Consider the following 15,624-nt stretch of genomic DNA (forward strand, 5'->3'; position numbering starts at 1 on the left):
AAATTCTCCAAGGATCACAGCAGGAGAGTTGCAGAAATTAGAAAGTCAGAACTACAATCAGACATCACCTACATCACAACAATTTGTTTGGGAGTGTTTCAAGAAAAAAGCCTATTCTCATTCAACAACAAACACCAGTATCTTCAGTTGAAAACTACTGGAACTTCAAATGGGACCGGGTTCTATGGTCGGATAAAACAAAAATAGAGTTTTTTTGGAAGCAATCACCAGAGATGGGTTTTGCGCACACAGAGAGGAGGAAGCCATTTGGAAAAGTACCTCATGTCCACTGTTAAATATGGTGGTGAATCTTTAACCTTGTGGCGCTGTTTTTGTGGCAGAGGTCCTGGACATCTTGTTCGGATACATGCACCATGGACAAATAAAAACCTGACTGCCTCTGCCAGGAAGCTTAAAATGGGCCCTGGTTGGATCTTCCAGCAGGACAATGATCCAAAACACACATCAAAATCAACACAAAAATGGTTCACTGAACACAAAATCAAGGTTCTGCCATGGCCATCCCAGTCCCCTGACCTGAACCCCATAGAAAACCTGTGGGGTGAACTGAAGAAGAGTGTCCACCAGCGTGGACCTCAGAATTTGAAGGATCTGGAGAGATTCTGTATGAAGGAATGGTCTCAGATCCCATGCCTTGTGTTCTCCAACCTCATAATGCATTGTAGGAGAAGACTCTGAGCCGTTATCGTGGCAAAGGAAGGTTGCACAAAATATTGAATAAAAGGGTGCCAATAATTGTTACACATATATATTTGACAAAAGATATTGGGATATTTGTTTTTTGATAAAACTTTTGTGTTTGCAATTGTTTGATATCCATTAATGGATAGATTTTTGTGAAATATTTTGAATTAAAGATGTAAAAACATAGTTTTCACAGACATCTTTGCTCATATATACCAAGGGTTCCAATATTTTTGACCACAACTGTGTATCAAGACAGCACAGTGCCAGATATTTAACTCAGAAGGTTAAGAAGGTTAACTCAGATTCTCTATACAAGAGCACACTTCACAACTGAGCTGTAACGTAATCTACCTAAACCAACACGCAGATAACATCACTCAGGGCTGCAAGAGCCTGAAAAACTTGTAGCTTTTGACGTGTTTTGTGCAAGTGTGTGCATGTGCACGTTTGACAGTTAAAGACAGATTTCATTCAAGGTGTACGAATTCCTGCGACTCAGGTTTCCTGCTCTTTACTCACTGGTTGTAATTAGAGCATGAGATATTTATAGTATCTCACCATTGGGGTTGAATGCATTACAACAATCACATTTCCATCAGTAAAGATCTTCATAAGCAACATTTGAAATAGATGCAAATATAAATAAACTTCAAGTGTTGATTGTTTGCATTCTGTGTCCACAGATTCACTGAGCTTGTTGGATATGAACCAGATGATCTGATTGGCCGGTCAGCCTATGAGTTTTACCACGCCCTTGATTTTGATCATGTGACCAGGAGTTTACACATCTGTAAGTATTTTTTCCCCCGATTCATTCTATTCTTTGACAAAGTTAACTCTCTTTCTCTCTCTGTCTGACTCTGTAGCATGAGACTGACTCCAAGACTATTTTAACCATAATGGTTGACATCACCTGCTGTTTTCTTTTAGAATAAAAACTTGCCATTGGCATACTGGAGTAGACATGCAAATGCAGTCTTTCTAAACTTTCACATTTGTTACAATTAGCTTTTCGTTATTATTTGTAACTAGGATTGGCAACTTTCTAAAAGCCAAATATGGAACATTCCAACTCTAAATATGGGAATTTTTTCCAGCGGGGTTCTGACGTGAGACAAGCGCACCGGTTAAAGAGGTCCACCTAGGGCTTGTTTACATGTATTTTTTTTTTCTTCTTTTTTATTTTTACACCATTAATGGACACAAAAACGCTTGAAATGAAAACTGCTTTAATACAATGACCAAGAAGAATCACATTTCTATCTATTTTCACTTTTAATAAACAGTACTATTTGCCTAATAACGAAACTGCAATCAATGGAGGAAGACCATATTTTTTTTGTCTAACGCTTTTTTCCCCTCCTATAATTAAGCTAAGCTTAAGCCTTTTCCATTTTGTTTTTAAAGCTCAACGAAGCGGCTTTCTGTTTAAAAGGGGCGTCACCAGTTTATAGATCGCAGTGTTTCCCCTAAGATTTTTTTCAACCGCAGTGCTGCTGTGCACGTGTTCATGAGCCCGCAACGCCTGGCATGTATTAACATGCATTGGTGGAGAAATAGTTTAAAATGTGTGTCAAAACTCAATTTCAGCCTGGGCCACGTCAGGGTTCATTTATGCCCTTAAAGGGCAGAACATATTTTACACAGAAAGAAAAACTGATTGCTTGGTCCAAATTTTTGAAAATGTAACATAGTTCTTCATAGTGTTGTCACGGTACCAAAATTTCAGTAGTCGGTACCAGTACTATTGAAATTTCACGGTACTCGATACCATTTTCGGTACCAAAGCAAAAATGGGTTACTAAACAACACTCTTTTATTAACAAAGTCTAAGAAATATGCCATTGAGCAACACTTTAATTTAAATATTATTTTTGAATTATAACAAAACTGTACAATGTATGCTTAAAGTATTTTTGAACACTTATATAAGATTTGCTTCAACTTTTGCAACTTTTACTTTAAGTGTTTACCAAGTACTAAAAAAAAAACTAAATAAACAAGCATACAATAGAAAGAATAAAAAACTATTTCCAAACTAATGTGCAAAGTGCTCTCGTATTAATAACAAGCTTCACAATAAGAAATGCACAGTGACAAATATTATGATTTAAATATGTCGCGAGCGATCGCGTTCTAATCTAGCTGCATTAAGCGTCCACGCTTGAGGGATGAGCAACCCCGAGGCAGAGACTCTCTCAGCCGGGTGCAGTTTCAATCTCCCCTTACCACACAGAGAAATGCCAGTTTCTGAGTTTAAAGTTATTAACATGAGTTGCTTCTGTATTATTTGAAGTTTAATAAAGCTATAACACATTAAATATAATTGATTTGTAATGCCGGGATGTTTCCTTTTAAAGAGCTCCGGCTCTGCTTCTTCCACAACGAGACTGCTTCTGAATTTACTTTTTATTTATTTATTTTTATATATAATTCCCTAATACTTTGGGATCTACATTAAATGAAGCTGTGAAAGTTTAGAGTGCATCTGGACTGTGATCTGTGTAATTCTTCTCCTCCGTCAGGCGTGAACTGCAGTGCTGCTCACGCGTCATTACAGTTTAATATGATTTCATTTTACGTTAAATGAGATCAAACGACTATTAGTAATTTTTTTTATTTTCGACGTTGTCGATAATGTCGACTAATTGTTTCAGCTCTAATGCAAATGATAATATGCTTTTAAACTAACCTGCTTTGGTTGCTTGAATCAATCCGGGTGTCTTGTCTTTCAGGTTATTAAGTTTGATTTTTGTTTTTCTCCTTTTGTCAGAAAATTGCGAAAGCAGCGTTTACAAATAGGTTTTTGCTGATCTATGATGTTTCCCTTTTCTTCAGCTTCAAATTCAAAGAATTTCCAAACCTGTCTTTTTCCACTTTTCTTTTCGACAAGATTCAGTTGAGACACCGCAGCAGCAGCAGCTTTGCTTGTCATGAGAGTTCAAAAGTTCCCGACTCTGCATGGGTACCATGTAGACCCAGTACTCCGGTACCTTCAGAAATTCTGGTATCATAAAAAAAATTGTTTCAGTACCGACTTGGTACCGGAGTACCGGTATTTTTGACAACACTAGTTCTTTAATAATATCCATATTTTTAACAATAAGATGATCATGGCTCCTCACTACCATGATTATTAACACTGGTTTCTATATAAAGAACCATGGCATAATAGTCTAAATACATTTAGAAACATTTTCTTCCACAACTACCATAGTTATACAGTACAATTAGTGTTAATACAGTAAATCCATTTTTGTAGTGAGCTGAGAATTAAAAAGACTTATTTATGTTTTCACCTGTTATGTTTGTCAGTGCCATTTAGAATGTGGGGGCTGTTTGTTTTAAATTAGTTTAATCACCGAGACAAGAGTTTTGCAACAGACAATTCTGTACCGCATTCAAATGGGTTTCGCAATCCCCGCTGCGCATCTCACTGCTTCACAAGCGCGCTTAAAATGGTCTGTTCTTAGTAGTCCATTGAGTAGTCCATCTATCCATTGAGCAGTGTTGATAAATGGTAAATATGTAGTGCTGTCATTCCGCTTTTGAAGTGAGCAAAATGCACTCCAAAACATAATAGGCTTGTTTGAGATGCCAAACTTCTTCCCTTGAAAGTAGACGAGGGTAGGCGGCTGCAGTCAGAGCAGGAGTGAAATAAGTGCTGTCAAGTCAGACAGTTCTCACTCCTCGTACTGGCGCAGACACCTTCGGGATCAGAGGCGGATATCACGGGATTCACGTTCATGTGCTGTTGCTGCTTCTGCTTTATAGTGCCACTGCAAAATGCATATAGGAGAAACACTGGACCGTATATGACTAATGTGTTAAAAATAGTATATATCACAAAAAATGTATTTGGCCTTCCAGGGCCAATGTCTTAGTTCTACTATTGGTGCTGTTTTAAGCAATCATGCATTACAATAGATTTTATGGGAGAGAAAACGCTTAACCTAACATTACAGTGTAGTTATTTTGGCAGTAAATAATGTTTATCACCAGGGAAATTTTAATTTGAGCATTTTAACTAAACCTGTACTGTACTAAAACTGCTGTCTCCTAAAACAAGCGCTGACATATGCAATGTACTGTAATGTCAATAGTAGTTGCATTTACTGGTGTTTTGGAATCACAATGGTGAGAAACAATTATCATGCACACGAATGCTGTGTTAATAATGCTATATATTTAACAAAATTCGGCTGCTTCTGACCAAAAACCTGAAAGAAAATGTGCACTAGTTGTTATTTCTCTTTTTCCCCACTTTTGTCAAGTGTGGCACCCGTGTATCAGCCAATGTCTCGCATACTCATGCGAAAGGTCTGTGTTTCAGGTCCATTTTTCTCCATTTGTAAAATGTTCTCATCCCATATTGATTTCATACGGAACACAATTTTGTTCCCTTAAATATGGAACGATTCTGTATTATACGGGATGATTACCCACTCTATTTGTAACAAAATTCATAAAACAAAACAAATACATTGCCTGGCCAAAAAAAATTATATTATATTTTAATTAAATTATAAATATTATATTTAGTTTGACCGCCTTTAGCTTTGATTATGGTGCACATTTGTCATGGCATTGTTTCGTCAACCTTATGCAATGTTACAACATTTATTTCCCTCCAGAGTTGCACTTTTTTTTTTTTTGGCCAAGATCTTGTATTGTAGACAGCAGAGTCGAACCACTTCGTAAAGTGTTCTCCAGCACATCCCAAAGACTTTCAATGGGGTTAAGGTCAGGACTCTGTGATGGGGTTAAGGTCAGGATTCTGTGGTGGCCAATTCATGTGTGAAAAGGATTTCTCATTCTCCCTGAACCACTCTTTCACAATTTGAGCTGGATATATCTTGGCATTGTCATTGTTTTCCACGACCATGGGATACGTCTTCAGACATGGTTGTTTAAAAAAACGAGATGCTACACACTGCATCCGTTAGGGTTAAAAGAATTGTTGCCAGCTGAAACATATTAATCACTGCAATAATTAATCCAATCATAGGCTCTTAACCATCTGCTTATTCAAATCCAAACTGCAACTCTTTTCTTTTTTTTTTTTGTTTCTTTTTTTTTGTTAAATGTTTAAAATGTTAAAATATAATGACATTAATTTGTTACAATAAACATCATCTGTCCCTTTTATTGACAGTGTTCTCCAAAGGCCAGGTGTGCACCAGTCACTACCGCTTCCTGGCTAAGAATGGAGGGTTCGTCTGGACCGAGACCCAAGCCACTGTCCTCTACAATAGCAGAACTTCTAAGCCTGAAGCTGTGGTCTGCCTCAACTTTATTCTCAGGTTACACAAACTGGCTCAGTTTGACGTATTTCTTGTTTTCTTTTTGCTAATCAAAAGATTTTCTAATCAATAGATTTTCTTTTCTATTGTAGTGAGTGAGAAGTAACTTCTTTCTCTCTCTTTGGCAGTGGAGTGGAACAGGCAGATGTCGTGTTCTCATTAGAACAGACCAGTGATAAACCAAAGCCCAAAACTGTGAAGCAGAGCTTGTTTGAAGAAGAGGACTTGGACAAGGAGGTGAGCAGTACTGCTAAGCTCTTCCTCCAGATGAAGAAGAATCCCGAGGAATTACTGCAGCTGGCACCTCACTCTGGAGACACCATCATTTCCCTGAAAGGTACTTGCAGTCAAACTTGCATCATGGCTCATAACTTTTTACAAAGCATAAGCATTTGTGATTTCTTAAAGGTGCACTTGGTAATCTTTTAGGTATGTTGCACTGACACTTAGTGCCATAGATTCGGCATCATGCAAGAGCAAACCTTTTCAGTTACCAATGCCATTGATGTGCTATTTGCAGTCAGTCATGATTAATTTAATTGGAATAAAAAAACGTCTGATTACGTTGAATATCAAGATAACGCGAGTAATATTCGGCTGGTGATATGATCTCGACATGGTGGTGCTCCTGAATGTGCATCCAGCACCGTATGAAAAATAAAGCAGGTTTTAAGGGCCCTATATTAAGAGCGCTATGCCTTAATTGCAGCGCTCTGTGATACGTCCGATGTGTAAAGTCTGTGGGCATGGCCGTGAAGTTGTTATTTTTGTGTAGGCGCAAGTGGGTTTGGCAAAATCACGCTTGCAAATTGCTAATGGGCTGGGTCAAGTGCAGTATAAGTCTGAGGATCTTTCATCATCTGCATCCTATTATATATGTCAAGCAACAATGAAATAAATTAAGACAGCCCATTCATAAGACGTAATTAGTGTAAATGGGCTGTATGCGTTGCTCCGGGATGTGATGTGTATATTGTATGTTTTCTGTCAGCGTATTTGGGATTGTTGGCTATTGTTAATTGTTTTTTAATGTATATTTGCTATATATTTCTTTATTTTTTTAGAAGCTTGAGTTTTGGAAAGGCGTGATACAAAATATACATTATTAGTATTTTTGTTATTAATAATTGTATTGATCAAATAATGCACAAATCATTGCTAGTTTTAAAAGGTATTAATCACTATTTAATATCGTCTGCTGGTGGAATCCCCATACTGCAAATGCAGGGACTTATTTTGACTTTGCACTGAGATAATACGTGCTTCTCAAAGGTCTTATCGCAGTTACCTATTTTCTCAAAATGGCAACATTAGCAAATTGTGCTTTGCACCACTTCATTAACACCCACATTAACACCCACAGATTATTAACACAAACATTGCCACTTGCAGTTTTTACATTAGAAATAATACTATTCTACTATTCCTATTTCTTGCTTTTTAAAAGTTTAGCACTTAGCAAAAATCTTGACTGTCTTAATCTAAAATAACACTTACTAGTGTTGTGTATTGTTGCAGGTTGTTGAATCTTGCTGATTCTTGCAAAAATCTATAAAATAAAATGTTTCATGTCATTCACAGAGGATGTGGATTTGTCATTTGGCTGTCCAACTAGTCCCAACAGTATCCCAGAATGCCCTCAGGACTTCTGTACACCTGAACTCCACCAGCTCCTTTCTCCAATATTCGACAAACCTTCCAATTCCCCACCTGCTGCGGTGAGCATAAAAGAGTCTGTTGATCTTTGTTAGATTTAAATGGTTTAACTGACATCAAGGATTTGTTTGTTTAGAGCCCTGCTGAAGAGCTGCCTATGGAGATGGATGGGGTGGAGAAGTTCTTCGCCCTTAAACCTGAGGAAAGCATAACGATGAAAGGCCAGACAGAGGTACTAAAACAATAGCACACAAGCGAGAATATATTTGCACAGCTTTTATTTAGTTGTAGGCATGAGGCCACTGGCTGAGGTAGCCTATGTTTCAGACAAAATTTGGCCAGTAAGTTATTATTTTCCTTTCTCTGCCAATGACAATTGTTTCAAAAGAAGCTTGCACCAAGGAACCCACAGACTGAAAGTCTGAATGCCTCAAATACGTACTACATAATACATACAACAATCAGCCACAACATTAAAACCACCTGCCTAATATTGTCTAGGTCCCCCTTGTGCCGCCAAAACAGCGCCAACCCCAGCTATTCCTCTAACCAAAGTTGTACAGAGTTGTTATCTGAATTATCATAGACTTTGTAAGTTCAAACCAGTCTGGCCATTCTCTGTTGAACTCTCTCATCAACAAAGCATTTCCAAGGTGCCTGGGTAGCTGACTACCACCCCTGGAGTCACCACAAGGACTTTGAGTGCATTGGGAATTGGGCATTACAAATTGGGAGAGAAAGGGGGAGAAAAAAAACAAGGCGTTTCCATCCGCAGAACGTTCCAACTGTTAATCTGACATTACACATTCTTAAAATAGTGATCCTAACTAATCCAAGACAGGGAATGATTTCTACGATTAAAGGAATTGTGGAAAACTGAGTTTATATGTATTTGGCTGAGGTGTATGTAAACTTCAGACTTCAACTGTAAACCAGCAAGTGGTTTTAATGTTGAGGCTGATCGGTGTAAATAATGCAGAGATTTAACATTTTAAAAATTAGAATTTTCAGTGATGTCAGTATTATGAGAAGTTAAAGTTTTAGAGACATGTGTTTTCTATCTCTCGTTCTCTGCCAGAATATGGATGAACTTGATCTGGAAATGCTGGCTCCATATATCTCCATGGATGATGACTTCCAGTTGACCTTCCTGCCCCAGTGTCCTGAGACCATTACATCTTCTTCAGAAATTCTAACTTATACTTCAAGGAAACGGTAGGCTGATGCACAGGCTTTCAGTTGATCATTGGGATCTACTGTTTGTGTATTATCTTTAAAATACACAGTTAACTGAGTGTAGGTGGCAATTTGTTTACGTTTCTCAAAATATGAGAACTATTGAAGAGCAGCAAGCAGGACTTAAAGATCTGGCATATTTAATGTCCCATTTTGGGTCCTCCACGACAGATGTCTAGAAGATAAAGAAGATGATGACATTCCTGTTCTGGCTGCCAAGGTGGAGAAGAGAGAGATGAGTAGCTCCATAGAGAAACAGCTTTTGCTCAGCCACACCTTGCTGGTAAGTATTAAGGGCAAATTTGCCACTTTTGGACCAGCTCTAAATGCAGCTTTGGCTTTTTAAACTTTACTTGCAGAAAGACATCTTAGACCATATGTTTCAGTATGAGATTTATTTATTTTGCAGAATGGCCTGTCCGATAGTGATGGTTCAGAAGAGTTTGAGTCGCCACCTCAAAAGCGAAGTCAGCTTTTGACCGACAGAGACCCTTTGCTGGGGGCAGCTCAGGCTTTGTGTGATACAGCAGGTACACAACTAATGGGAAATTTGTCTTTTTGTAGTTGTTACATGATGTAGTGCATATAACATTCATTAAAGCATTGAAAGTCAACATTAATCCAAATTTAACCTACTTGCATTCCTAAAGGAATATTCTAGGTTCAATACAAGTTAAGCTTAATCAGCAGCATTTATGGCATAATGATGATTGCCACATAAAATACATTTTGACTTCTCCCATCATTTTCTTTAAAAAAGCAACAGTGAGGCACTTACAATGGAAGTGAATGGGGCCAATCCATAAATGTTAAAATATTCACTGTTTCAAAAGTATAATCACAAGTAGTAAAAAATTTGTGTGTAGAGGATTACGTAGTGAGGACACGGGAGGCAGGTTTCTCCAAACAAAGGTAACACTCTTTATTTCGTCAACTCAAATTCGGCTCTTTCAGTCTCTGACTCTCTTCCCGTCTGGAGGTTCTGTGGCTGTTTATATGCCGCTCTCCCCATGCTCACTGAAATTAGAGACAGGTGTTAGACGTAATTTAGCACAGGTGCAAGCGCCCTTACCGCTTTCTCTCCCCGGACGGCGCTTGACCATGCCCCCGCTGCCACAGTGTGTTAACATGATCTTAGTGTGATAAATTCTGTAAGCAGCAGGGTACATTAAAGGGACAACAGATGTGTCTGGTGAACGACATGGCGCATTCTAAAATTTGAAACGATTATTTTCTAGGAAGGTACACATACACCGCCAACTCTCAGCGTCAAAATTCTGAAGTGCCATGGAGCACAACTCGCATAGTTTTCCATTAAATTCGACCTAAAGTGTTATCAAAGGATGAAGATTATTTACTCTAGCCATCACTGTGTGATATAGTTTGTATATGTACACTGATCAGCCACAACATTAGAACCACCTGCATCATATTGTGTAGGTCCCCCTCGTGCTTCCAAATCCGTGTCAACCTGCATCTCAGAATAGGATTCTGAGATGTTATTCTTCTCACCACAATTGTACAGAGCGTTTATCTGAATTATCATCGACTTTGTCAATTCGAACCAGTCTGGCCATTCTCTGTGACCTCTCTTATCAACAAGACATTTCCATCCCCAGAACTGCTGCTCACTGGATGTTTTTGGTAGGTCTACAGAGATTGGCCACACTGGTTTGAACTGACAAAGTCTACGATAACTCAGATAACCACTCTGTACAATTGTGGTGAGAAGAATATCTATTCTGAGATGCAAGGCAAGGCAAGGCAAGGCAAGTTTATTTATATAGCACATTTCATACACAATGGTAATTCAAAGTGCTTTACATAGAAGAGATTAAAATAAGAATAAAAAAATAAGAATAATTGAAACAGTTTAGAATAAAATAAAATACAGTACAAACAGTTGGACACACAGTGGCACAGTGCTCATTCAGTAAATGCACAGCTAAACAGATGTGTTTTGAGTCTGGATTTGAATGTGACTACTGTAGGAGCACATCTGATCTCTTCTGGAAGCTGGTTCCAGCTGCGGCTGGCATAAAAGCTAAAAGCAGACTCTCCTTGCTTAGAGTGAACCCTTGGTATTTCTAGCTGATGTGATCCTAATGATCTGAGTGATCTGTTGGGTTTATATTCAGTGAGCATATCTGCAATATATTGAGGTCCTAGCCCATTGAGTGATTTATATACCAGTAATAATACTTTAAAATCAATCCTAAATGTAACTGGGAGCCAGTGTAAAGACCTGAGGACTGGTGTGATATGTTCATATTTTCTGGTTCTGCTCAGAATCCTGGCAGCAGCGTTCTGTATGAGCTGCAACTGTCTTATGGTCTTTTTGGGAAGGCCAGTGAGGAGTCCATTACAATAATCCACCCTGCTGGTGATGAAAGCATGCACAAGTTTCTCTAGGTCTTGACTGGAAACAAAGCATCTAATTCTTGCAATATTTTTCAGATGATAGTATGCTGATTTAGTTATTGCTTTGACATGACTACTGAAACTAAGGTCTGACTGTAGAGACACACCAAGATTCCTGACTTGATTTTTAGTTGTTTGACCCCTAGCGTCAAGGTATGCATTCACCTTGAGAACGTCATCTTTGTTTCCAAACACAATGACTTCAGTTTTGTCTTTGTTTAACTGAAGAAAGTTTTGGCACATCCAACTGTTAACTTCATCAATGCATTGGCACAGGGAGTCAATGGGGCTGTAATCGTTAGGTAATAGGGTTAAGTAGATCTGTGTGTCGTCTGCATAGCTGTGGTAAGCAATTTGGTTCTTTCTCATTATTTGGCTCATTGGGAGCATATACAGGTTGAACAGGAGTGGCGCAAGAATTGAGCCTTGAGGGACTCTGCATGTCATGGACGTCCACTCAGACTTATGGTCTCCTATACTCACATAATAACCTCTCCCTTCTAAGTATGACCTGAACCATTTTAGGACCATCCCAGAAAGCCCCACCCAGTTTTCCAGCCTGTCAAGAAGTATGTTGTGATCAACAGTGTCAAATGCAGCACTGAGGTCGAGTAGTACCAGTACTGATAATTTGCCTGTATCAGTATTTAAGCGAATATCGTTTATTATCTTTATGAGCGCTGTCTCTGTGCTGTGATGCGATCGGAAACCAGATTGAAAATTGTCAAAGTATCCATTTGAGTTCAAGAATTTGTTCAGCTGATTGAAGACAACTTTTTCAATGATCTTGCCTATGAAAGGAAGATTTGAGATCGGTCTATAGTTGCTTAATATGGTCTTATCCAGATTGCTCTTTTTCAAGAGGGGCTTGACAACTGCAGTTTTCAGGGAGTTTGGAAAACTCCCAGAGAGAAGTGAGGAGTTTATCACTTCTAGGAGATCTGCTTCTAAACAGTTGAACACACTTTTGAAAAAAGATGTGGGAAGTGCATCAAGGGCGCAGGTTGATGTTTTAAGGTGCTGTACGGTTTCTTCCAAAATTTTGCCATCAATTTCTTTGAAATCAGACATAGTAACTACTTTCTCAGGTTGTGGTTTGATTTGTTTGACCCCAGCACAACTCAAGGATGTGCTGATCACCTTTCTGATATTATTGATTTTTTCAGAGAAGAAAGAAGCAAACTCATTGCACTTGCTGTCTGAGAGCAGTTCACTGGGAATCTGGCTTGGGGGGTTTGTCAGTCTCTCTACAGTCGCAAAAAGAGTGCGTGTGTTGTTTAAGTTGCTGTTTATAATATTCGAGAAGAAAGTCTGTCTAGCTTTGCCTAGTTCCATATTAAAAGCATGGATGCCGTCTTTGTAGATGTTATAATGGACTACAAGTTTTGTCTTCCGCCACATGCGCTCTGCTTTTCTGCATTGTCTTTTCATATTTTGCACTGCTGTTGAGTTTCTCCAAGGTGCTTTTTGTCTGCCACTCTTCTTCCTGACTTTCGCAGGAGCAATATCATCATATCATCTGGTCAGGAGATGCGGGTTGGCGCTGTTTTGGCGGCACAAGGGAAACCTACACAATATTAGGCAGGTGGTTTTAATGGTGTGGCTGATCGGTGTGTATATAGCCTACACAATGTATTTTCAGTTAGAAGTATGTATTTTTGTGGTTTGACAGCTTGAATGCTACATACAGAGAAATTGCATAATAAACGTTGCAATATCTAATCGTTCAGTTTGCGCAGATAAACTATTTTCATACACTAACCTGCAAACTCATTAATGTCACTGTTCGTTCTTGAAGTACAAAATATTTTGTACCTTTGGACTGCCATCTGCTGCGACGCATCAGCTCGGTGTGAGTGTGTGTGATAGTAACCGAACTGGCTTCAGTACGTTGTACCTCTTGTGGTCTCCCAATGTTATTACGCCACACTGTTAAACAGAGGCCACTAAAGCATGCAAATTAGACTTCTAATTGAATTGTCAGCAATTTGAATATATTGATTGATGCCTCCAAAAACCATTGTTTATGTGCCAATCAATAATATATACATTGATATTTTATGACATCCCTATCTACAAAACCTTTCTGTTAAAAGTCCAAGTTTACAACTCCATTGCCATGATTGCGTAGTGCCGTAAACCCTGTTATCCCGCAAAAACAGCGATTCAAACAACTTTAAAGCTCAAAAAATAAACTGATTTTAACAGAAGAAATAATTAGTGCTTTTGAAAATGGTACGCTTCCCATTTCTGCCTTTTTCAAACCCTCAAAATTTGGCCCCATTCAATTCCATTGTAAGTGTTTCACTGTAACCTTGATTTTTGATTTAAGAAAAGGACAGATGAGTCTAAATACATTTTTCTGGTAATCAACATTATGCCACAAATGCTGTTGATTTGAGCTTTTGTATTGAACCTGAAATATTCCTTTTAATACATGTTCCTAGTTTATTGTGCACAATTCATTTAATGACATTATTCCAAAGGGAATTTTTTTTTTACCTATGTAAACTTTTATTAAAATATATGTAATAACTTGCTCTGCCTCGTCACTAATCCCGCTTATATGTCAACCACGTGGCTCCATTCTGGAACAACTTTTAACTCTCTAATAAATTCACAATGGGTAACATTAAGTCCCGCCCTTGTTTTGTTTTTTCACGGAATATCCAGTTTCTCTCAGCAATATGTCCGATCATGGAAATTAAATGGGTTGCGAATGCTGTTTCATGTTGACTTGAACAAGTCAGGATCTTTGGTATTTTAAAAGCTTTTCATGATGTGTACAAAGATCAGGTTCATGATTATTTCAAGCCAACTCATGTATTAACTGATTTGTTTTATTTTATATTAACAGCGCTAATGAGAAACACCTGTTTGTCACGCCCACCTGATTTATTGAGGCCAGTTGCTGAGATCATGTCATCCCTTACTTGAGGAGGAGACGATACAGATTACCACACAGCTTTCAGCGAGTATAATGACTGGTAACTGGGAGGAAAATGAATAATCCACATACTCTTCAAACTCAACATGTGTCAGTGTAACATGTATAACATAAAGTGATGATTTACACACAAAGATAATTGGCCTAAATATTCTGTATACTATATACTCATACTTTTTTTTTTTCTTAGCTGATTCTTTAGCAAAAAGTGTAGTTGAAATGGACCCTTGTTTGTAACCTAATAGAATTAGAGTAACGTAGTCAAATAAAACTTTTGGGTATGGGATCTGCCCCATCCTCGGCAGAGATCTTGATTTTAGAATGGACATAGTTAGAGGTTAGCAACTTTTCTAAACATAATTTTGGTGCTTTGATCACCATTTGTCTTCAGCCGTTAGGTTTGAATTCGTCCAAAGCACAAATGCGGCCAAAGGAGTTTGAAATAAATCGAAGATAAACTGGTCAGGATATGTTAGGAATAGAGTAAACGCACTGTACCACACTTAGCCTTAATCGAAATCTATAATTCTAGAAATCTTCAAGCATAACCTAACTTCACTGTAAGTTTATCTGAAAGATTTTACTAGACAATCCTCTACCAACTCATTTCTTTAAAAAATGAGTGGTTCTGTCTGTTAGAATTATGGGTGCGAGTGGAAAAGGGCTTATTATAAGTGAATGTAATCATGCTCTCACGTTAATGGATATATCACTGAGGCCATAGCTGACAAACGCAACAAATTCTCTCAGTGACATTTTTTTATATAGCATTTTATATTCTTGTAAGTGACTCTATACTTGGGTCTTTTGGTGTTCAATTATAAATATTAATGTTTTCTGTTCTTGTTTCACTTTGAATTACTTCTGTAATGGTTTTCAAAGTAGCTGTGGTGGTTATGCTGAAAGCCTTGTCTCATGTCTTTTGAATCCTACAGTGACATGCTAACATGGCAGCTGTATTGATCAATCGATTAAAAGGATTGCAGTAAATGATCATCATTGTCTCTAAATTTTGATCTTGTTTGTTGATATTACAGTCTGTTTCAAGATCAACTTTTTTGGAACATTTAAGGAACATTATTTTTAAATGGTGACAAAGGACTAGTTGTGGTGCTTTTCAGTTGACTGTGAATCAAATATGTTCCCCTGATGTCTGTAAGTAGTACAGATGTGATTCAAGGAGCCTTATTCAAATGGTGTTACGTTAAAAAAAAAACTCATGCCTTTCTCAAATGGCTAACCATTCTTTGAGTACTCCATAGACTTTCTGTATATTACCTTGTGTATTTTTGAATGTATTTCCTATGTACCTTGTATTGACTGATACAGAAATAAAACATGGTAAATGTATCC

At 38.0% G+C, this 15,624-nt stretch overlaps 1 protein-coding gene across 2 annotated transcripts in view; it reads left to right on the forward strand.

The window, feature by feature from the left end:
- Positions 1-15,621, forward strand: part of LOC127629825 (hypoxia-inducible factor 1-alpha-like) — a 27,227-nt gene extending 11,606 nt beyond the window's left edge. For both annotated transcript variants that reach the window (XM_052107086.1, XM_052107087.1), the window contains exons 7-15: positions 1,392-1,498; positions 5,864-6,011; positions 6,140-6,348; positions 7,593-7,729; positions 7,804-7,899; positions 8,746-8,882; positions 9,075-9,186; positions 9,313-9,433; positions 14,182-15,621. In XM_052107086.1, the coding sequence (XP_051963046.1) occupies positions 1,392-1,498; positions 5,864-6,011; positions 6,140-6,348; positions 7,593-7,729; positions 7,804-7,899; positions 8,746-8,882; positions 9,075-9,186; positions 9,313-9,433; positions 14,182-14,261 (1,147 nt within the window). In that variant the 3' untranslated portion in view covers positions 14,262-15,621. The remainder of the gene's footprint in view (positions 1-1,391; positions 1,499-5,863; positions 6,012-6,139; positions 6,349-7,592; positions 7,730-7,803; positions 7,900-8,745; positions 8,883-9,074; positions 9,187-9,312; positions 9,434-14,181) is intronic.
- The last annotated feature ends 3 nt before the right edge of the window (positions 15,622-15,624 follow it).

The sequence above is a fragment of the Xyrauchen texanus genome, chromosome 36, assembly GCF_025860055.1.
Source record: "Xyrauchen texanus isolate HMW12.3.18 chromosome 36, RBS_HiC_50CHRs, whole genome shotgun sequence".
Taxonomy (NCBI): Eukaryota; Metazoa; Chordata; class Actinopteri; order Cypriniformes; family Catostomidae; genus Xyrauchen; species Xyrauchen texanus.